The 24,459-nt window shown below is 43.9% G+C and overlaps 1 protein-coding gene and 1 long non-coding RNA gene across 2 annotated transcripts in view; one reads left to right on the top strand and one right to left on the bottom strand.

Annotated features, from left to right (window-relative positions):
- Window positions 1-21,971, top strand: part of BORCS5 (BLOC-1 related complex subunit 5) — a 34,467-nt gene extending 12,496 nt beyond the window's left edge. The window contains exons 3-5 of the mRNA XM_087722250.1: window positions 8,762-8,919; window positions 15,739-16,033; window positions 20,011-21,971. Coding sequence (XP_087578376.1) covers window positions 8,762-8,919; window positions 15,739-15,969 — 389 coding nt within the window. The 3' untranslated portion in view covers window positions 15,970-16,033; window positions 20,011-21,971. The remainder of the gene's footprint in view (window positions 1-8,761; window positions 8,920-15,738; window positions 16,034-20,010) is intronic.
- On the bottom strand, window positions 21,684-24,379 carry LOC148044186 (uncharacterized). The gene is made up of 2 exons (XR_015697626.1): window positions 22,910-24,379; window positions 21,684-22,497 (listed from the first exon to the last, which is right to left on the bottom strand). It is a non-coding gene; the product is annotated as an uncharacterized LOC148044186 (long non-coding RNA).
- Window positions 24,380-24,459: the final 80 nt, after the last annotated feature.

The raw sequence follows: 24,459 nt of genomic DNA on the forward strand, positions 1-24,459 counted from the left end.
TCATGACCTCTAAGTTAAGCATGGGGTTATGGCAGTAATCATGGTCCCAATTCACCTTATGGCCACAGCTGAGCCCAAAATTCCAGTTGAAAAGAGGAGGGATTTGTTAAGTGAGTTTTGCCCTATTTTCTTGCCACATTTTAAAGTGAATCACTGCCGCTGTTAAGTTAGTAATATGGTTGTTAAGTGAAACTGACTTCCCCATTGACTCTGCTTGTCAGAAGGTCGCAAAAGGGGATCACGTGACCCCAGGACACTGTAGCTGTCATGGGTCGGTTACGAAGCACCTGAATTTTGATCACGTGAGCATGGAGATGCTGCAACAGTCATAAGTGTGAAAAACGATCATAAGTCACTTTTTTTGAGAGCCATTGTACCTTCGAGCAGTCACTAAACAAACTTTAAAATAGAGGACTCTGCATTTGTGTTGGGATTTGGCCTTTATTTTGGAGCAGATGAGTATAATCTTGCCTTGCCAGATCACTTTGTTGTTAAGATGCTTATAACAGATGTTCCAAATCTCTGTATGGGAAGTTGGACCCGTAGCTTGGTCCATTCCAGAGAACTTTTAACAAGGGGAAGGGAGACTTCTAACAATATAGGGCCTCTCAGCTCCTAAGAAACCATTCACTGCAGCTAAGTGTGTCCTGGGAAAATATATTTTAAAAGAATGAAGTCGCTTTATTTTGAGCCAAAGATTAAGTGGCTAGTCACATTTTTTACAAGGTGCAACTGATGTAATTGTTTGCATATACCATAAACTTGCTGTGTAGCAAAGATGTTCTTCTATTTGAAATATCATCAGTTTCTTCCCAGAGAACCTGTCCCCATAAAGCAATGTGATCTTTTAGTTATATTATCACGGCTATCAAATTGTGTAAAGAATCAAGATCTTAATTTTAATCAGTGTTTATGAAAACCTTGAATGTCAGTGACATTTGGGTTCTTTTAAAAGCTCTTCTGATTTGCTTTTGTCTCAAAAGGAGAAAAAAAATAGAAAACTGAAGGAAACATTCCGAGTCCTTCTTCCTGGGTTATCCATTCATTGATCTTAAGTGAGGGTTGTTTATTGGGTACCATTCACAAAGTGAGATGATTTCCTTGTATTTCCTTGTCAGTCTGGTCTTTCTGGTTTGCTGTGTCACCGGGATCAAATCAAAGCGACTGCCTGGGACTAATCACACTAGCATTTCACCGCCTTGAACAAACAACAGTTTTTCCAGCACGACTTGAAAATGTGCTTAAAAAAAACAACAGGGCTTTTAAACATTATTTTGACTTGAATAATTTTCACATTCCTCTTACGAAATTTGGAGGATATGGTGCAGTTTAGTTTTTTACTTTATGTACAAAGAAATGTGCAGGACATTGGAGCACAAGCTTAGCAGGCCATAATAAGCTTTGAACACCTGGATGTAAGAATTGTAAAGAGATCAGGCCTCGCCCAGTGTTTCTCACCCTTGGCAACTTTAAGATAGGTGGACTTTAACTCCCGAATGCTGACTGGGGAATTCTGGGAATTGAAATTCACCCAAGTTGCTAATGTTGAGAAACACTGGCCTAGTATAAAGTGGTATACAGTATGTCTGTTTTACCCTTTAAGTAAAAGTAAAGGTTCCCTTTGCACATATGTGCTAGTTGTTCCTGACACTAGGGGCCGGTGCTCATCTCCGTTTCTAAGCCGAAGAGCCAGCGCTGTCCGAAGACGTCTCTGTGGTCATGTGGCCGGCATGACTAAATGCCGAAGGGGCACGGAACGCTGTTACCTTCCCACCAAAGGTGGTCCCTATTTTTCTACTTGCATTTTTACATGCTTTCGAACTGCTAGGTTGGCAGAAGCTGGGACAAGTAATGGGAGCTCACTCCATTAGGCAGCGCTAGGGATTCGAACCGCCGGACTGCCGACCTTTCAGATCGACAAGCTGAGCATCTTAGCCACTGAGCCACCGCGTCCCTTAATATATCCTTTACAGTACTGTTATTCATTGAAGACCTGGCCATTTGACTTAATTGTCATCTAGGGAGCAAGTCTTCAATTTGTGACAATCTGCTTTTTGTCCCGGTTGTTTACAGATGGACTGGTTCACCCAGATATCTGGGACATCTTCACAGTATCATCATTGTACTTGCACATTTTAATTTGGAAGGCATTCGGCTCCCCTCCTCCCCACTAGTTTGGAGGTAGAGGAAGTAATTGTTACAGGGAAGTTTCAGGGACATTTCAGATTCAAGTTTGAAGCAGCTGATAAGGAAGCCTATAATTGGAGACATAAACAGCCCGGCGAAGGAAGTAGCCTGAGATAATTGGGTGTTCCTGCCCTGTCCCACTTAAGCACATCAATAATATTATGACTTTTATGCTTGGTTAACATAGATGAGAAGAATTTGAAAAGCCATTCAACTCCAGTCATGTCTTGACAGGAAATAATGAACGGATATGGCAGCTAAGAATGCAGAGATTTCCTGCTCATCCAAATAAACGGTATTTTAATCAGAACTGAAGCCTGAATTCATTCTGGTGTCCTTGATCCTGGAGATCACTGCTCTAAGTTCCTAACATACCCACCTCTCTGAGCAGAATTAAATAACTGTTTTGCCTGAATGAGCAATGATTATCAAGTTAAATTGCCCTTGTACACACTGGCAGGGATTTTATTCATTTATTTATTTTTTATAGCTGCCCATCTCAAGCAAATGACTCTGGGTTAGGTTTAGGTATTGTAGTCCACTCTATGACAGGAGTGGATTTTCAGAATACAGGTAGTCCTTGACTGACGACCACAGTTGAGAGCCTCAAATTTTGTTGTGAAGTGAGACATTTGTTAAGTAAGCTTTGCCCCATTTTACGACCTTTCTTGCCACAGTTGATAAGTTAGTAACATGGTTGTTAAGTGAATCTGGCTTTCTTATTGATTTTGCTTGTCAAAAGGTGATCACATGATCCATCCAGTCACCATGAGGCCTGATCCTTCCTCTCTTGTTTTTATCTTTTGGAGTAAGAGCCCAATAGTGTAGAATCAAGTTGTAATGGAATCTGTATTACTGTTGTTATTTTTTCCGGAGTATAAGACGCACCTTAGTTTTTGGGGAGGAAAATAAGAAAAAAAAATTCTGCCTACGGGCATCCATCGACATTCATCTGGCTAGGTCCTTAGCAAACAGTCTGGTCACTTTCAGCACATTCATTCACTGGTTGTGAGCGTGCGTGTCTAAAACGCAATGCGCGGAGGCGGCAATGTGCCCGGCGATCCCCACAATCTTGAAGGGGTCTCAAATGGAGCATTCAGAGACTGCAAATGTGAAGCGCAGAGGCCAAAAATGCAAGCCACAGAGGGGGCGATGGTCTGTGGCAATCCCTGCAGCCTGGAACAGGCCTGAAACGTGGCGCATGGAGGCTGAAGGGTGGGGGCCAGAAGGTGGACGTGGCTGCATTCAGTGCATAAGACACAGCCAAATTTTCATCTTCTTTTAGGGGGCAAAAAGTGCGTCTTATACTCCAAAAAATATGGTACGTATGCACTTGATAACGATATAACATGGAAGAAGACAGAGGTGGCTTTCCATCCCTCCAATCGGCTGCTCCTGCTCTTGTTGCTTGCTTTGTTCTGCCTGGGATGCTACTCATTCAACATTTCTTGCAATGATTTTTGTTCCTTTTCAGTGACTTATTTCTCCCCATAGCTGCTTTGAGGTTTGGCTTTTTGGTAGGAAAAACAGCTATATATTTTCACATAATCAGACAAGCCTGACAACCTCCTGTCCACGGAGGCGAGTGGAAAACATGATAGAGTAGTCTTTAGCAATCTGGTGTCTTGCCTTTGTCTGTAAGTGTTATGACCAGGTAGTTGCTCAGCAGATGCTGGACGTGCCAGTTTTCCTTCTCCGCAGCAGATATACTGACTGTATAACACTGTAAAAAGTGGCAATTGTTATTGGAGGGCTTCTCTGCATTTTACAGCTTTTAATTTCCTGATACATTTGCAGGGGAATAAAATAAGCTACCCAAGGGTCAGAAAGAAATATGGACTGACCTTGCATGTGATAAGGTAGACATCACTGATGAAATAATCAGAACATACTGCACTTCGTTTATGGAATAGCTGAAGTTTCCTAATATTCTTCAACGATATCTCAGGCGGAGCCATCTCCGTTGGAATCACTCGTGAGCGATTGTTAGTTGTTGGTATATTATTCATTTGCTTCTTTCTGTTTTCATTCTTTTAAAGCTCTACTCACTGATGGAATAAATACCCTAGATTGATTGATCCGAGTGATTAAGATGAATGTATTATGATGCACTATGACAGAGGTATTAAAGAATTCTATGTGGTTAAAATATTTAAAATTCCTGGAGGGAAAAGCATGGTCAGAGTAGCAAAGGCAGGAGGGAATTCACTAACAGAACCGAGCAACAGAAATACAGATAGTCCTCAACTTACGACCACAACTGAGCCCAAAATTTCTGTCGCTAAGCAAGACAGTTCTTAAGTGAGTTTTGCCCCGTTCTAAGACTTTTTTCTTGTTGCAGTTGTTAAGTGAACCAATGCAGGTATTAAGTTAGAAATAGCAATAGCAATAGCAGTTAGATTTATATACTGCTTCATAGGGCTTTCAGCCCTCTCTAAGCGGTTTACAGAGTCAGCATATCGCCCCCACAGTCTGGGTCCTCATTTCACCCATCTCGGAAGGATGGAAGGCTGAGTCAACCTTGAGCCAGTGAGATTAGAACCGCTGAACTGCAGATAACAGTCAGCTGAAGTGGCCTGCAATACTGCACCCTAACCACTGCGCCACCTCGGCTCACTTACTTAAACAAACACGGTTGTTAAGTAAATCTGGTTTCCTCATTGACTTGACTTGTCAGAAAGTCACAGAAGGTGATTGCATGACCCCCGGGATATTGAATCTGAATTTTGATCGTGTGATCATGGGGATGCTGCAATGGTCGTCAGTGTGAAAAAAGTCATAACTCACTTTCTCAGTGCCATTGTAACTTTGAATGGCGGTAATAAGTCAAGAACTACCTGTAGAATGCCCATGTCAATTCCTAATGTTGCCATAGTGAGAAGGGGGGGCATTCCATGCATACTTTTGGCTAAGGTCGGATCTCAGATTACTGCAGCAGGCTTGTGGGGGTGTGTGTGCACCGCATTGGGGAATGTGATTTATGACACAGACTGAAGGGAGGGAAGGAACAGGGGTGAAGCTGAGCTATAACTCAAACAAAGCCTAGATCTGACTGCGAAAAGACCTTGCCTATGATGCTCCTAATAAATGACTAATTTTGTATTGAAACATGGCTCGATACTCATGAATCAATTAGGGCATTTTTAGGAAACCTGACAGCCCATTCATGTGTGGCGACTGTGGTTACAGGCATGGCTAACTCTTGAAATGTGCTTTGATAGTTTTAAATAAAAGATGGTGACAGCCAACTAGCCAGTGTCTAAGCAGTTGTGACTGTCTCAGGTCAAGCGTCTCAAAATAATCATGGTTAAATAGGTGGTCACTTAATGACCACTCAAAGTTACAACAGCACTGAAAAAAATGACCTAGGACCATTTTCGCACTTAAGACCATTGCAGCATCCCCATGATCACGTCATCAAAATTCGGATGTTTGGCATCAGACTCAAATTTAGGATGGTTGCAATATCCCGGGGGCCATGCAATCACCTTTTGCAATCTTCTGACAGGCAAAGTCAAAGGGGAAGCTTCACTTAACAATCGTGTTACTAATTTAACAACTGTGTTGATTCACTGAACAGGAGTGGGGCGGTGGCCTAGAGGGGAAGCTCTCGCCTCATAATCAGGAGTCTGTGGGTTTGATCCTAGGCAGATATTTCTCTCTGTGGGCACAGAGAGAATATATCTGCTGGAAAAAAAACTCTGCTCTGGTGACAGGAACAGCATCCGGCCAGTAAACATTGAGCTCCATTCAGTTACCTAGACTCCACTCCATAAGGGATTATGGGATCGTTAAAACAGGATGATTGATTCACTTAACAACAGTGGCAAGAAAAGTCATAAAATGGGGCAAAATTCACTTAACAAGTTTCTCCCTTAGCAACATAAATTTTGGGCTCAGTTGTGGTCGCACCTGTACAATAGTCATGTTATTTATTAGTTGTCTCTATATAAAAAAGATTTATGAATAGTCCCAGGCTTTGTGGAACCAACGTACTTCAGCTGTGTGTTTTCAAAAGGCTTTTTACAGATCAGTTTGGTTTGGAATGTGGTCTCCTGGGGCTTCTGTCCGCTACATAGCTTTTCAGAACATTGAAATAGGATCTTTTCCAGAGTGTTGATGAATTTGGGGGTAATTCCTTGATTTTCAGCCAGAAAGATGAGCTCGGAAAAAATTATTTCACTGTAACGCTATTTCCACTCCATCAGTAAATATCAGAAATGTAAACAAATAAATAGGCACAGAACTGCAAGGAACAAGGGGGAAATGAAAGCAGTCTGTTAATAGGAATAAAATCTGATGTGGTTTGAATTGATTATTTTTTTCCTTCAAGGGCTTTTATATCTTCAATATGCTGCATAAATAAACATTGCTATATCAGTTCTATTTAAGCTTCTGGTAGAAATATGCCGGAAACTCTTTGGAGCATCTGTCTTCCTTAACCCTTACCCCCCTGACTCCAAATCTGCATTGCTAAAATGTGCCAAAATAGCTACTTTGGGGGAGTACTTCCCCCCCTCCCCATAATTAAGGGTGGAAGTAGAGATGGGAGGCTTCTGGAGAACATAATCATTCCATTTCTGCCTTTAAACACCTCCAGAGACTTTGAAAAATATCCTGCAATTGTGACACCAAAATTCAGCCCCTTTGGTACTAAAAGTTATCGCGAGCTGTTCTTCACATTTTGGTGATAGTAATGATTGGATTGGAGTGGGTCTGGAAACCTGAAACCTCTTGCTCTTGTTTTCACCTTTGACACCCCCTTATTTAAAATAATAATAATAATTAGCATCCAAAACCCTGACCTCCCATATATGTTATCATAGCTTCTTATAGTTCTGGTTTAGAGAGGGAAGGCTCCTTGGGCCCGAGGGAGAAGGAGCTCTTTTCTCCAGTTATTTTCCAGTGCATTTTCCCATTGAGCTCTCTGAACAGTTGATTAAGCACCATTAGTGTATCAATCAATCTAGAACAGTGTTCCCCAACCTTGGCAATCTGAAGATGTCTGGACTTCAACTCCCAGAATTCCCCAGCCAGCGAATGCTGGCTGGGGAATTCTGGAAGTTGAAGTCCGGACATCTTCAAGTTGCCAAGGTTGGGGAACACTGCTCTAGAGTATTTATTCCGTCAATGTGGTGGCCTAGTGGCGAAGACGCTCTCCTCCCACTCAGAAGGTTGAGAGTTCAATTCTAGATAGCGGCAGAAGTTTCTCTCTTAGGACGCAAAAGAAAAAAAAATATGCTGAAAACTCCGCATAGGCGTCAGGCAGGACCTCCGGCCAGTGCTCAGCTCCATCCAGTCACCCTGACTCAACCCCAGATTAATGGATTACGGAGTCATAAATAGAAAAGTGTAGAGAACTGCACAGGTAGTCCTTGACAACATGAAAAAAGTGACTTTTTGACCATTTTTTTCACTTAGGACTATTGCAGCATCCCCGGGGTGGTGTGTGTGTGTGTGTGTGTGTGTGTGTGTGTGTGTGTGTCCCATGAGCAAAATTAAGATGTTTGGCCACTGACTCATATTAATGATGGCTGCAGTGTGCCAGGGTCATAGGATCCCCTTTTTGCAACCTTCTGACAAGCAAAGTCAATGGGGTAGCCTGATTCGGTTTGCAATGTGCTACCTTCGAGACTGCCTTCTGCCACATACCTCCCAGCGGCCAGTAAGATCTCACAGATTGGGCCTTCTTCAGATGCCGTCAGCCAAACAGTGTCAGCTGGTGGGCCCTCTGTGGCTGCTCCGACTCTCTGGAACCAGCTACCCCCAGAGATCCGGACCATACCCACTCTCATGGCCTTCAGGAAAGCTGTAAAAACTTGGCTGTTCCGGCAGGCCTGGGGCTGTTGACTTCACTGTTGAGGTCCAGCCCCGACTAGAATGAATGAATGAGGGTGTTTGTTGTTTTTAAATTGTTTTCTTTTATCGTTATGTATTTTTTCTTATATTTTTTGTAAGCCACCCGGAGTCCTTTGGGATTGGGCGGCATATAAATATATTTAATAAATAAATAAATAAATAAATAAGTAAGTAAATAAATACAGCCCTGTTGCTAACTTAACAACTGCAGTGATTTGCTTAACAACAACGGCAAGAAAGGTCATAAAGTGGGGCAAAAGCCAAGCTCACTTAAGATTATCTCCCTTAGCAACAGAAATTTGGGGCTCAATTGTGAGCGTAAGTCAAGGACTAACCTGTATGTATCTTCAATTTAATTCTGAGTGGAAATGAAGATTCAGAATGCATTGGAATTATCACTGCCTTGCCACTATCCATAAAATAAACATTTTTTTTGTTAAGGTTCAGCTCTTATCTGGGTTACCCCAGCAATGTTTTAAGTCAACATATCTCAACCTTGGCAGCTTGGGAGACGTGGGACTTCAACTCCTCGAATTCTGAGAATTGAAATCCACACATCTTAAAGTTGCCAAGGTTGAGAAATACTGTTTTCCGTGACCTTACCATGTAGGCAGATAATATTTGGACACTTTGTCCCCCCCCCCCCCTTCTTTCCCATCCTTTGGTTCTTGGCAATGTCCTTAATTAGCCTCTGTTTCTTTCCTATCCTTTCTAGGTCTTCTTAGTGGGCAGATGTCGCCTACCAACATTAAACTCGAAAAACTTGATTCTCAGCAAGTACTACAGCTGTGTCTCCGGTACCAGGACCACCTCCACCAGTGTGCAGAAGCTGTGGCCTTTGACCAGAATGCTTTAGTCAAGCGGATTAAAGAGGTGCGGTCATGTTGGATTCATAGAGGGGGTTACTCACACACAAACCATTGCATTCACTGAACTGGCTTGCATGCTTTTGTTCCAAAAACATTCGGGGCAGGTGCAGTGGGACTGGGGTGAGGGGCGTGGAATGGGAGGGGGAGAAATCTAAGGACATCAGCAGCAATAACTCAGGAGAACAAGGAAAAGATGGATAGTATAAATGTTGAGTTTCTGCTCCCCTGAAAAAATTACTTTAATTAAATGTTTCGTGAAAAGTAGGACTAGGGGAGACATGATAGCAGTGTTCCAATATCTCAGGGGTTGCCACAAAGAAGAGGGAGCCAAACTATTCTCCAAGGCACCTGAGGGTATGGCCAAGAAGCAATGGGTGGAAACTAATCAAGGAGAGAAGCAACCTAGAACGAAGGAGAAATTTCCTGACAGTGAGAACAATTAATCAGTGGAACAACTTGCCTCCAGAAGTTGTGAATGCTACAACACTGGAAGTTTTAAAGAAGAGATTGGATAACCAGTTGTCTCAAATGGTATAGGGTTTCCTGCCTAAGCAGGGGGTTGGACTAGAAGACCTCCAAAGTCCCTTCCAACTATTCTATTCTATATTCTATTGTATATTCTACTCTACTCTATTCCACCTGGCTGCTCTCTGGTTTTTGCTGAAACCAAGACAACGACAACACATTCTGGGTTTTTGCTTCTTGTGAGCATTGGCCCCTGCAGAACAGTTTCACAAACTTTCAGAAGGGTGATGGGTTCGTTTAAGGCCGCCTTGAGGCAGAAAGAAGCCACTTTTTATGTTTTGGTAACATGAGTAGAAGAAAGTGTATCCACATAGGTCATTGACAGCATTGGCCACTGAGCATATGGAGAATGCGCGTCTTGTGGGCGGCGTTTATGCTTAGGTGACTTGTTTCCCTCCAATGTGTTGGACTGCAGTTTTATGATCCTCAGCCTTCATGAATTTTGGGCACCAGGTGGAGTAAAGCTGACTTTGGTTGTTAAACCATTGAATGGATCACAGGAAGTAATTTAGTAACAGTTTGAAGCTACAACGGCCCTGGAAAAAGTGACTTATGACCATTTTTCACACTTATGAACAGTGGTGGGTTGCAGGAGGTATGCCCCGGTATGGGTGTATCGGAGCCAGCCCGGAGGACCAGATACCGTTCCAGTATGGTGCTCCGGAGGGCCCACCAGAGCTCCTTACTGGAGTTTAAAGACCTCTGTGCTTCCGCGCAGGAGCATGGCGCATACAGTGCCTGCGTGACGCTCTACTGAGCAGCTGGAGCATCACAGAGATGCTTGGACGCGCGCTGTACTTGTGTGTGCACATGCTGCACACATCCATGAGGATACCGCCGGCCCCGTTCCAACCGTACCAGTTGGAACAGGATTTGCAACCCACCGTTGCCGCATCCCCGTGGTCAGGTGATTGACAACTGACTCCTATTTATGACGGTTGCAGTGTGACCTGGGGGAGGGAAGTTTTGATCCCCTTTTGCGACCTTCTGACATGCAAAAATCAATGGGGAAACTGGATTCAGTGCACCACCGTATTACTAGTTTGATAACTGCAGTGATTCACTTATCAAAGCTGGGAAGAAAAGTCGTAAAATGGGGCAAAACTCCCTTAACAAATTTCTCACGTAGCAACATAAAGTTTGGGCTCAGGTTGAGGACTACCTGAACTAGAAAATGCACATTACTAGAAAGATGAAATCATAGATGTAAACTGAGCATCAATTTAAAACACGTGTGTGTTTTTCCTTTTAAACATCAATTTAAAATGTTTGTGTTTTTCCTTTTAAGCAATTTAAAATGTGTGTGTATTTTTCCTTTTAAACATCAATTTAAAATGTGTGTGTTTTTCCTTTTAAACATCAATTTAAAATGTGTGTATGTTTTTCCTTTTAAAAGCGTGTCTGAACATTTACCCGCTACTTTCTTTATCTGGTTGCTTAAGCTTTTTGTAGTTTTCCACACAGAGCAACTTTTAAATCATTTCTTGTGTCACTGTTTAAACAGGAGGTGCATCTGTGAGGTGACCATAGCTATTTTACAGCACAATTCTAACTCAGAAGAAGCAAAGGGTTGCTTTTAGAAAATCCTTTTTTTTTTAACAAAATCAACAGTGAAGCAGCTAATTGTACAATGGTACCTTAGATGCTGGTGACTCAGAGTACTTGCATCATAGTGCCTCAACGTGCATGACGTTATTATTGTGGCTTGTAAGCATGTCCACGATCCTCCAGTTGGAACTGGGCAATACGAATATAAGGTGACATAGCTTGAGAAAATACAGTCTTTCTCTATTTTTTCCTTGGTGATGAAATTCCAGAATGGCTGCTCCAATCTACTGCTCACAAATTAATATGCACTGTGTATGTTTGGTGGAGATGGGGAGGAAAGGGGAAAGAATCTGGAATAGGGAAGAGTTTTCCTTCCTTCCTTCCTTCCTTCCTTCCTTCCTTCCTTCCTTCCTTCCTTCCTTCCTTCCTTCCTTCCTTCCTTCTTTCTTTCTTTCTTCCCCTCCCCTCCCTCTTCTTTCCCTTCTCTTCCCTTATTTTCTCATATAAACAGATGTTGAGACTCTAGAAAGAGTGCAGAGAAGAGCAACCAAGTTGATTAGAGGACTTGAGACTAAAACATATGAAGAACAGTTACAGAAACTGGGCATGGCTGGTCTAGGGAAGAGAAGGACCAGGGGAGACATGATAGCAGTCTTCCAATATTTGAGGGGCTGCCATAGAGAGGAGGGGGGGGGGCTGTCAAGCTATTTTCCAAAGCACCCGAAGGGCAGACAAGGAATAATGGATGGAAACTGAACAAGGAGAGATTCAACCTAAAAAAAGGAAAAAAATTCTGACAGTGAGAACAATCAACCAATGGAAGAGAAGTTGCCTCCCGAAGTTGCGGGAGCTTCATCGCTGGAGGCTTTCAAGAAGAGACTGGACTGCCATCTGTCAGAAAAGATGTAGGGTCTCTTGGGACTGTGTGTTGGACTAGATCACCTCAAGGTCCCTTCCAACTCTGTTAATCTGTATTCCTTCCTCCCTCCCTCCTTTCCCTTCTCCTAATTCTCCTTCTCATTTCCTTCCCTTCCTTGAAAATACATACTTTTGCTAAAATTCTTCCATTTGGTGCCTGTGAGCAAAGTTGTTCTGAACTGTCTACTCTTCAGGGGGGAAAAATAAATCCTCCGCCATCTCAGTGGGAAAACGTGATTAATGTAAATAAACAAAAAAAAAGCCAAGCTTGCAAAAATAAACAGTAGATGCAGTTTACACAAACTTTCTAAGTTTGAAACAAAGTAATTCACGACAAGTTCGCTTGTATAAACTGAGCTTGATTTCTAAAATCTGCAAGAAGGTGCGTTTGTATGGAGAGGAAAAAAACAACAGAGTAAGAAGAGAAGGAAGACAGTTCTTGATAAATTGCGTACTTGGGAGCAAAACAAGGATTAGTCATCCTGATGTGCTGGAATAAACCCAGCATTCGCTTTAATGATAAATGATCACTATATATAACAGCTTTCCAGCTGTGTCTTCATCTAGGATTTCTAAGGATGACTAATGTGCTGTTATTATCGGAAGCAGAGGAGCTGGAAAATTATAGGCTTATAATACTAGGGTATAGAAAATATATAATGTCTCTTTCTCTATACTCTATCCAATTTTCTCTTGGAAAATTGCTTCCTATTTTTTTTTCCTGGAGAATCCAGCTCTTCTAGAGTTCATGGAAAGCAAATAGGTCGGGCTAGAATAAGAGGGGAGGTTTATCTTTTTTGGAAGGGGGTTGAACTTTCAGAGACCAGATTCCATGCAGCTCCAATCGAAGGAAACCCAAGCGTTCTTAATGGACGCTAGAGAGATCCTGCATAAAAATCCAGTGAGAACATTGATGGGAAAAATGCAGGGGAAAAAAGGATCTAGAATTTAAAAAAAAAAGTAGGGTGTGAGCAAATCTCATTGGGGTTGACTTGATTCCAGAGGAAGTGGGAGTTCATCTCTTTTCCAAAATGAATTTTGGAGGAGGAATTCAGAGTTGAGACGACATTAAAATAACGGCCAATGCAGTCTCAGCCCAGCCAGAATATAAGTCCAGATCATCCCCCAAAAAGTGATGGCACAATGGTTAGAATGCAGTATTGCAGGCAAACTCTGCCGACTGCCAGCAGTTCGATCCTGGCAGGCTGAAGGTTGACTCAGCCTTCCAAGGTTGGTAAAATGAGGACCCGGATTGTTGAGGGGACAATAGGCTGAACCTGTTAAACTGCATAGAGAGGATTGTAAAGCACTGTGAAGTGGTATAGAAGTCTTAAGTGCTATTGCTAAAATGGGAAAGTTGCAGAAAGTTATTCATCACTGACTAACGCTGATGGTCTTACTTAGTCTGGGTACAACCAAGCACCAAGAATCCCTCTTTTCAACCCTGAGCTATAATAAATTCTCCTTTATCGGTTATTCAATACTTATAATCTAAGGTCTGGATGTGGGTCAGGGGCCTTGAGTTTGATGGTTCACCGACAAAAGTGCGCCCGACAAAAGCGCGCCACCGAAACCACGGCGAGAAAACCGCGCCGATGAATGAGTGCAGAAGCGCTCCGACCACAGCGCGCCGACAGAAGCGCACTCTAAACCTAACCCTAAACCTAACCCTGAACTCTAACCCTTACCTTAACTTAAATTGCGCTGTTGTCGGCGCGCTGTTGTGGGCACATTGATGACGTTGCAGTTTTCGCGCTGCGGTTTCGTCGGCACGCTTTTGTCATGCGCGCATTTGTCGGGTCACGGAGTTTGACATCCTGGTATAGGACATCAAGTAGAAGAAATGTGATCGGATGTACTTTGCACACGAGACAGATGGTTTTGTTTGCAATCCTAAGCCCTCTGCTGCTCATTGGAGGCTGGTTGCTGGTTTGTGAGCAGCAAGGTATGACTTCATATGGTTTGGTGGTGAGACTCCTGCCTGCCACAATTTTAAATAGTACAAGCAGGAATTGGGCCTGCTGTGAGTTTGTTATAAATGTCAAACAGCTGAACCTCTGGGTTGGATTTGTATTTTTGAAAGGGCTTTAAGATAAACGAGAGACGATAAATCATTTGCTTTCTCTGTTTCCAGCTCTTCTGGGAGAGAGAATGCGTTTGGGAAAGGCTAATGCGGATTAGATCAGATTGTATATATGTTGAGGAGATCGTGAAATTAATTATCGTTAGTACTTAGTTTTTAAAATGATCCAGGTACATTAAGATTGTCCTCAAATGTGATTTTTCGAGAGGCAACTGGACCTTCTTGTTTTTCTTTGACGCTTCTCATCCATGAAGCTTCTTGGGTTTTGACTGGAGGGTGGGGGATGGACATTCAGCAAGGGAATGCACTTGTCTGTTTGTTTAAATGACAAGCAGAGCTGCCCATCTTATGTACCGTAGCCCAGGCTGCTTCAGTCATAAAACAATAAAACGGTGAAAATCAAATGAAAAACCTGCTACGTCTCCAAACAACTCACCTCTCACCTTCTGCAAGAGCGTAAGGGCCTGCTGGTTCTCAGGTGAGAGAGTTTTACAAAGGACCCCTGCTGAGAAGGCGCACACTGCCTACGTCCCACAGGATGACAACGTTTAAGGGAAGGGATCTGGCACGTCCTTAGGTTGGTGGAACAGGCAAAATCTCAGGTAGAAGCCACCCCAAAGATAAAGTGCCTGCAATTCAGGGCTTTAAAGGTGATCCTAACTTGAATTGCACCAGGTGGATAAGTAGAAGCCCGTGGAATTCATGCAGCAGTGAGGTCAATGTGGGCAAACTCTTGAGTCCTTTCAGGATAAGTGGTAATTTCTGGATAGTCTTTGTGGCCATGCCCATATAGGCAATTGCCAGGATAGGATCTGTTCATGATGATGGTGATTGCCAATATGGCCTCCCACAATCCTCCCAGGGTCGTTTTGTCAGGGTTATTGTTGTGGCCCGCCAGTGGCCAGCAGAGCTGGCAGCAGAGTCGGACAGTGAGGAGGTACATGGGCCAATCCTGGAGTCTGGGGAAGGCTCTGTGTCGGAGGCAAGAGAGGGGGCCAGGGCCATCCGACAGGTATCAGCTGCCTTCGGAGTCAGACAGCAATGAGGCAGACAAACAGTTGGAGCCTGTTCCCAGCGTGCGCATGTGCAGAGTTGCCAGGCAGAGGGAACAGCTAAAGAACAGGAGTCAACTTGGGAATAAGGCCACAGGTGGACGATGAATGGCCCTTCCCAGAGGAAAAAAAGAGGAGCGAAAGGGGAATGGAGTTTGCAGGAGATAATTAGTTTGCTTAATTGGTTTGTGACTTTCCGAGACTCTTTGCCAAGTTTTGCAGATATCGACCTGGCAGCTCTCCAAGCCAGATAAGGTCTGTGATTTTAAATCCTCCCTTAAAAGACTTTGCTGGATGTGAATGAGCAGAATTCCCAGTCAGTTAATAAAACTGTTGGGACCAGGACTTTGCTTCATGCCCTTGGGAAGCCTCGGTCAGAACATGCTAAGTATCAGGGTTGCCATACTAGTTGTAGGAAAAAAGAAAGCCCATGTTAATAATTAACAATTCATGTCTGGCCGTGGTTGCAGCACAGTGGTTAGAGTGCAGTATTGCAGGCTAATTCTGCCCACTGGCAGGAGTTCGATCCTGACCGGCTCAGGGTTGGCTCAGCCTTCCGAAGTCGGCAAAATGAAGACCCTGATTTGGGGAGAGCAATAGGCTGACTCTGTAAACCGCTTAGAGAGGTCTGTCAAGCACTGTGAAGCGGTATAGAAGGGGAGGTGCTAAGTGCTATTTCCGTTGTTTATTTTTACAGATGGATCTTTCCGTAGAAACGCTCTACACTTTAATGCAAGAGCGCCAGAAAAGGTACGCCAAGTATGCTGAGCAGATCCAGAAAGTCAACGAGATGTCCGCCATCCTCCGCCGTGTCCAGATGGGCATTGACCTAACTGTCCCACTGATGGAGAGGCTGAACAGCCTGCTGCCCGAGAACGAGAGGCTGGAACCTTTTTGTATGAAACCGGACAGGGAGCTCAAGTTATAGTTTCCGTCCGGCCATCTATTCTCAGGCTTGACTGCAGGACCTTGCTTGAAGCTTCAGGCTCAGGGTGAGTAGAAGACCTTCCAGGGACGGAGGGAAAGTGCAGCTGCTTAGAAGGGCAGGCATTTGGCTACTTTCACAGTTTTTGGCTGCTTGCTTATCACCGCTGTTATCAAGCAGAGTGTTTTTAATCAAGCCAAGATCTCTGTCTTCCCTTCCACCCGTAGTAGTTTTTAAGTTCTTATTTCTAGGACACCTTGTGACCTCGAGGGACAAGTTGATGTAGAAGGAGAATGTTTTAAAACCATTGTGGAGGGCATATGGTCAGTTCATACAGAATCTGGGACAAACCTCTTCGGTCTCACTGTGGCCTGCCTTGTAAATGTTAGCATCTCCATCATTCCCTGGCCTTTTGAGCAAAGATTTCAGGTAGTGGACAAATGGACTTTTAGGAGTCTCTGTTCATCAGCTGCCATCTTGTTGAGTAATCCCTAATAAAGATCTATTTAAAAAACCACTGGTTTTCCTATATGACACTTTGAAAACTCCTGTTTTTATTTTGCTTCCCCATTGGGTTGAAGAGTCTCCTAATTAAATCCATTAGTACATGGATGGGATTCAGTCGGTTCAGGCGAACCGGATGCTAATTTTGCATCTGGTTTGCCAAACCGGTAGTTGGAAGGACTGGCTGGCCTCGCCCACCCCACACCGCCCCTCCCAGGAGTCTCCACGTGGCCATTCATCTTGCCAGGTAAGTGCAGGGCCCGCGCAGAGGCTCTGGGAGGGGAAAAACTGAGCCTTCTGGAAATCCAGAAACAGGCCTGTTTCTGGTCTCCGGAACCCAGGGGAGGCCGTTTTCGCCCTCCCGGAGGCTTGAAGAAAGCCCTAGGAAGGGTGAAAAACGGGCCTTCCGGAAGTCCGGAAACGGGCCTGTTTCTGGTCTCCGGAGCCCAGGGGAAGCTGTTTTCGCCTTCCCAGAGGCTTGAGGAAAACCTCTGGAGCCTGGGGAAGGCGAAAATCTCCCCCCCCTCTCGGTTGTGGTGCAGGAGGTCGAGTAGGCCATGCCCCTGTAGCCACGGTCACCCAGCAACTGAGCAGAGAACCGGTTGCTAAAATGTTTCAATCCCACCCGTGCATTAGCAGGACATTTAGAAAAGAAAAGCTGAATTTGTCTAGCAGAAAGATTTTAGGTTCCTTTTCCAGCGTATAGTGAAATCTCTCAAGCCCGAAGGAGCCATGTTCACCTACTTGCATAACACAATGCAGCTTGTGTGGGATGAACGTCCTTTTTTGAGGTCTTAGCGGACTTCCCTCTCCGTGCAATTTGGTTGTGTGCTTAAATTACTCCTTCGTTTATGGGGCTGTTAAATGCGTGACTGCTTGAGTTATGGAACTGTCACGGCTAGGCAGCTCAGGCCTCCCCTGCCAAAGGGACAGGTCAGGTTGCCTCGTCTTTTGCTCCCGTTTCCTCAGAAACTTTCTGCATCCATGTGGTCTCCTTGAGTTTGCCAGAGTTGCTCATAAAAATATGTTTTACAAGAAATAGGAGCTATACTAAGTTCGTGGCCAAAGGAAGTTGGAAAAGTGCTATGCCAGGGAATTCTTACTTTATTTACATTATTCTTATGGCAATTGGAGGGGGTCTTCCCCACCTTCTAAGATAATTCATGGGCAGAACCTGCTCTGGTATTCAATTTCTCTTTCTCCCTCTGTTACACTTTTATCTGTGTTGGTGATATTTTCCCCAGCATTAAAGCTAAAACTGCCTGTGCACTGGAAACGTGTGTCAGAATAGCCTATATTTAAAATTGACATTTTTAAATCATGCCTTAAGGGGGCTCAGTGGCTAAGACGCTGAGCTTGTTGATCAGAAAGGTCGGCCGTTCGAATCCCTAGCACCGCATAACAGAGTGAGCTCCCATTACTTGTCTCAGCTTCTGCCAACCTAGCAATTCGAAAGCAATTAAAAAATGCAAGTAGAAAAATAGGGACCACCTTTGGTGGGAAGGTAACAGAGTTCCGTGTGCCTTCAGTGTTTAGTCGGGGCCGAGGTGGCGCAGTGGTTAGGGTGCAGTACTGCAGGCCACTTCAGCTGACTGCTAACTGCAGTTCGGCGGTTCAAATCTCACCGGCTCAAAGGTTGACTCAGCCTTCCATCCTTCCAAGGTGGGTAAAATGAGGACCCAGACTGTGGGGCAATATGCTGACTCTGTAAACCGCTTAGAGAGGGCTGAAAGCCCTATGAAGCAGTATATAAGTCGAACTGCTATTGCTATGCCGCCCACATGACTACGGAGACGTCTTCGGACAGCGCTGGCTCTTCGGCTTTGAGATGAGCACTGCCCCCTAGAGTCAGAAACGACTAGCACATATGTGTGAGGGGAACCTTTACCTTCACCTTTAATCATACCTTAGTGGCTCTGTCACAAAAGAAGGAGTGGCTTTCCCCATTTAATATTCACTGTATCCTGTCCTTCTCAGGTATTCATCCCAATCAATGTACTGTCCCGGCTTGGAAAAATACCATGCTTGAATTCATCTCTATCATCAATTGGAGGAATGCTATCTTCCATTTCTATGTTTTGTTTTCTCTTAACACAAAGATGATGAGATTTCAGTCCTGGTCAATGAGAACACCCATATCTCCCAGTTTCGAGAGACAAAAATGTAAAATCCGTTTTCAAATTTGTTTGAGAAAAGAAAATGTAATTCTGGGAACAGTCTCTGGACAAGAGATTAAGTCATTGACAGTTTCTACGGAAATTCTCGGTCATCCCGGTCAAGGATGTCCCAAAGGTGCTTTTTCAAGAGGCAACTGGACTTTCTTGGTTTTTCTTGGAAGACGTTTCGCTTCTCATCCAAGAAGCTTCTCCAGCTCTACCGAAGCTTCTTTGGATGAGAAGCAAAACGCCTTTAGAGAAAAACCACAAAGTCCAGTTGCCTCTTGAAAAAGCACCTTTGGGATAACATTGTCAGATTCCAAGCCATGGAGTATGCTTCCTTTGCATCTTTTAAGACAGTTATTACTTCAATAAGATATGGGCACTCCAGATTCTTATGCTCAAAAGATGAAGGTCCCTCTGTTCTGACCTAGGTTTCCCAAAAGCACGAAGCCGACTCCTCGTCCCGATAAAACCCCTTTTATTTAGGTTAAAGGGAATTCCTCTTCAGCAAAGTCCCGGCCAACAGTCTTTCAAGAGATTTCACAACCACAGACCTTTATCAGGCTTGGAGAGCTGCCAGGCCGATACCTTCCAAACTCCACGCTGTAGCAGCAATTACTTGGCAAGAAGTCAGGAACAGATCTTCACCCTCATGAATTGAACTAATTGTCTCCTGCATAGCCCTCTCCCCTTTTGCTCCTCTTTTATTTCCTATGGGAGGGGCCATTCACCCTCCACCTGTGGCTTTACTCCTGAGTCGACCCTTGTTCCTTAGCTGTTCCCTTTTCTTGACAGCTCTGTGCATGCACACCCTGGGAACAGGCTCCAGCTGTTCTTCTCCCCCACTGATCTCCGACTCTGAAGGCAGCTGATAATTGTCAGACTGCCCTGTCCTCCTCCCTGCCTCCGACACAGAGCCCTCATCAGAGTCTTCTCCAGACTCCAGGACTGGCCCCAACCTCCTCACTGTCTGAATCTGCTGCCAGATCTGCTGGCGGGCCACCACACCCCCTTCTGCACAGGCAAAGAAACATATCATCACTTATTTAATGGTTTAATATGCCCCTTTCCCTGCCCAGACATCCTTCCACCCAGCAACATGAAAACTCGTCACTGGGACAGTGCTCCCAGCTCAGATTTGGCTTGATTCAATGCTGCCTAGAATTCCCAGGGACATTGGGTTGGGAACCAGATTGGGAAAGGTCAAACCTGCCCCCTCCCCCCATAGATGTTCATGGAAGAAACACCATTCCTTCCATAGGAGAAACATTAAGTTCCCTTGACAATTACACAGAGAAGGGAATGCATGGAAACAAGGAAAGGCGCAGAACGCTCTCTCGAGGGATTGAATCCAGTGTAAACATTGCTGTTTTCTTCCAAGGTGATTCAAAGAATTACGATGATGATCGCTTGCCCCAACACGGTTCCATATGCAGACTGGAAAGTGGTTGAAGGATATCGCTGTGGGCATCTCGTCTTCTTGCTGTCATCCGTCTTTGAGCTGGCTACCAAACTTTTCCTTCCACAAGTTTTGGGGCCTGGACCTTTGATAGTGTGCCACATTTTTCTTCTTCTTCTTCTTTTTGTTTTATGTACATAAAAAAGAACAGTTTGCTATTCTAGTGTGGTGCAAATTTTTTTTTCTTCATTTGAAATCGTTTTGGTAACTTGGATTGTTATTGGGAAACTCCTCTGAAAACCCTGTTTGAAACGGTAGCAGATGCGTATTTAATAAACATTGCACGACGTTGCTTACAGAAGAGGCATTTTAATTTTTTTTTTAATTTGGAAAGTCTGTTCTAATCATCAGGAAAAGATTTAGCTGTAATTCTGAAAGTCCCTAGCTTCTGTTTGCTCTTCTTTGTGAAATGTTCAGTTTCGATTGATTTATTCGCAGAATCTAAACCATCTTTTATTAAAAATGAATACATATTAAATGCAATAAAACTGCATTCATATTTTATTGTATAACAACTCTAATCAAGAATTAACAACCAAGAGCACACCTCACGTTGTTGGGCTTTAACACGCCAAAGATATATTTAGAAAAACATACTTGTTAGAAGTTCATGTTTCTAACAAAAATGTGTCTCACCTAAATTGGTTATATATCCTTTGGCGGCAGTATAATAAAAGCTAGTTTTCTTCTAGCAGAATATTGTTACACCCGTTTTCTTACTTTGTAAATTCAGCCTCAGTTGCTCAAGACAAACTCACTCCATAGTTCTTGTCAATAAAATTCCCTATAGCCATTTTAAAGAACGAAAACAAATTTTTCAATGTTACATTACCTATTCCAAATTTTCGCAAAGCTGAACATATCTGATTTATGCTAAGACACTGTCTCTTAACTGGGCTTGCTACATATAAATTTGGGACTGCCAAGAGTTTTGGGAAGGCTAATTCAACCCCCTGGAACAATCCTTACGAACAAATTACTCTTGGGTGCTCAGGAGGTCACCAACCTTGAAATAAAGAAACTTGGATGCAGTTGAAACTTTCATTGCTGAGTTCCTTTGGCACACGAGGCAATCCTGAGCCAGAGAGAGAGAAAGCAGTAATGTGCAAACTCCTAGACAGGAAGAGAAATCCCCTATGGCAGGTCAGATCTCTGTGGCGTTTCTTTCGTGAGCTTCTATTTCCCTGCAAACAACACAACAAGCTCACGAAAGAAAAAATATCTTACCTCTTGCCGCATTGCCAGTGTTGGGATGCCCCGCCTCCCACCCGCCAGCTGGTCTTCAGGTCTGTGTTGCACATGCACATGTCTGCATGTGCACGCACCTTTCAGCTTGGGCATGCGCGCACATGCAGCTTGGTCACTCGGTGTCTAAAAGGTTCACCCATCACTGCTCAATGGACTTGTGTGCTGCTTCCATTTAGCGCAATATGCATCCACTAGCATTGAATCAGTCTTGAATGTTCTCCATCGTGATGAATCAATAGCCATACCTTGATAGAAGCAGATCCCGGATTCCTAAAAGCGTATCTTGCTTTATTCCAAATTGGGCATAAAAAAACAAATTGCTGGATTGTGTGTGTCCCCCCCCCCCCCTGGGGGCGGGAGTTCCTTAAGAATGTTTTAAGTGTAACAAAAGGGAGTTAATTTGAGGTCTTAAGTACAGAATAGGGAAGGTAGGATGGTATTTAAGTTGTTTCTTGAAAACTGCAGAAGATGCTCCGGTACGATATGGATTTTCCTTTGTTGAAAATAGAGTGTTTTCATCGTTTTGAGTTTGGGTTTTTTTTTTTTTTTTTTGCCTTGCGTTGAATTTCCTTCTCTGAACGGTGTATGAACATGACTTGACATATTTATTAATAAACATGCAAAATATAACCTGATACAGCCTCTGCCTTCTTTCTTCCGGGTGATCTCGGTTTTCGTGTTGCAAGAGAACGGCTTTGGCGAAATGGCCCAGGATTTGGAAGTCCCATTTTCCCCACTAACTTTTCACTCGTAAACTAGCGTTTCCTCAGTGAACTAGAGCTGAGCTCCGATGTCCTCTCTAGAGATGCTGAGGGGTATTTCCACCGTTGAGTGATGATCTATGTGCGATAAATTAAGTAAGCACGAATGATACACCGGTGAAATCATGCTGTCAGTGGATACTACAGTTCTCTTAAATGAAAATAGCCTGTACTGAGAGAAGATAATGTAACCAACAAATGCATGTAATCAGGGGTGAAATCCAATTACCTTTGCTACTGGTTCGGTAGCAATGTGAGCGCGCGCCAATGGTGAAGTTCAAAATGTTTTACTGCCAGTTCTGTGGCCGTGGCTTGGTGGGCATGGCAGGGGAAGGATGCTGCAAAATCTCCATTCCCTCCTCACTCCAGGGGAAGGATGCTGCAAAATCTCCATTCCCTCCTCACTCCTGGGGGAAGGATACTGCAAAATCTCCATTCCCTCCTCACTCCAGGGGAAGGATACTGCAAAATCTCCATTCCCTCCTCACTCCAGGGGAAGGATACTGCAAAATCTCCATTCCCTCCTCACTCCAGGGGAAGGATGCTGCAAAATCTCCATTCCCTCCTCACTCCTGGGGGAAGGATACTGCAAAATCTCCGTTCCCTCCTCACTCCAGGGGAAGGATGCTGCAAAATCTCCATTCCCTCCTCACTCCAGGGGAAGGATACTGCAAAATCTCCATTCCCTCCTCACTCCAGGGGAAGGATACTGCAAAATCTCCATTCTCTCCTCACTCCAGGGAAAAGATGCTGCAAAATCTCCATTCCCTCCTCACTCCAGGGGAAGGATGCTGCAAAATCTCCATTCCCACCCCACTTTGGAGCCAGCCAGAGGTGGTATTTGCCAGTGCTCCAAACTACTCAAAATTTCCACTACCAGTTCTCTAAAACCTGTCCGATCCTGCTGAATTTCACTCCCGACGTGCGTGTATCTCTCGTGCATATGCAGAGTGTCAAAAAGATAAGCAAACAGTTGGAGGGGCGGAATCTGCTGTGCTACACAATTTATATTACGTAGAAAGCAGGAAATCCTGCTTTCTAGCTAATATAAATCACGCGTCACAGCTGATTGTCGGAACATTTATTTTACTACCGGTTTGGGCGAACTAGTAGCATTTTTACTACTGGTTCAGACGAACCGGTCCGAACCAGTAGCATTTTACCCCTGCATGTAATATGGAAATCCTGGGAGTGGTAAACTAAAGATATAAAAGTGTGTTGCTGTTGAGAGAGTAGCTTTTCTTATATAACGTAACAATTTTCTGATTAGGAGGGGGAGTGAGCTTGGATTTAAAGTATTTCCCTGGTCATTGATCATGCCAGTTGTCAGTTGCCTCTTTGCATCAGCCAACAGAACCAGCAAAGTGTTGGGGTGCATTGTTGATGCTTTTCCTCATGTAGAAACTCTCAGGTTTCTAAAAGATGCCCTAATTAATTAATGAGCCTCAAGCCAAATTTCAAAAGAAAACCAGTCATTTACGAGTTTTATGGATTATGAGTTGACAGAAACACCCTGTTCTGTACGATTAATTTTGGAGACGAATCCAACGCCGACGTCATTAAATGCAGGCTACCTAATACAGGAGTCCATAAATACAGCAGCTGAATGAAGATTCCGGGAGAATTTCAATATAGGCCTCCTCCCCCCCAAAATAGGTAGTCCCCGACTTTACGACTACAATTGAGCCCAACATTTCCCAACGGTTAAGCAAGAGAGCTGTTAAGTGGGTTTTGCCCCATTTTTACGACCTTTCTTGACACAGTTGTTAAGTGAATCACTGCGGTTGTTAACGTTGGTCACACAAGTGAATTTTGATCACGTGACCAAAAAAGGCCATAAGTCACTTTTTTCACTGCCATTATAACTTGAAATGGTCACTAAATGAATTTAAATTTTGGACCTATGAAGGGAAATGTAGCAGCGGTTCTGCTGTCCCCTTTTTCCAGCGCACAATATCTTGTGTAGCATACGGAATTGTGAGAGGAATAAAAAACTCGAGTTTCTACATTGGTAGAAAAAAATGGATGTTTAAAAATAGGCTGGAGAAAAAAAACAAGGATCCCTGCTATTGCGGTCCTTTGACAGTATCCTCTTCACTTCTGCGTGTCGGCTTCATTATTTTATTTTATTGAATTTAAGTTCTGCCCTTTCATATTCTCTGTCCCTCTGCAAAGAGGTCACAGGCCCCCCTCCTGCATGGATTTTCGGAGGAAGAAGCAGAGTTATCACCTCTCCAAGAACCAAAGGCACAACATAAACTCTGCCTTTGGGTGTTTTCTCGTGTGTGGTGTGTGTGTGTGTGTGTGTGTGTGTGTGTGTGTGTGTGTGTGTGTGTATAGAACAGCAGAGAACCACTGATAC

The sequence above is a fragment of the Thamnophis sirtalis genome, unplaced genomic scaffold (assembly GCF_051295495.1).
Source record: "Thamnophis sirtalis isolate CommonGarterSnake01/CBP01778 unplaced genomic scaffold, rThaSir2_p1.2 scaffold_9, whole genome shotgun sequence".
Lineage (NCBI taxonomy): Eukaryota > Metazoa > Chordata > Lepidosauria > Squamata > Natricidae > Thamnophis > Thamnophis sirtalis.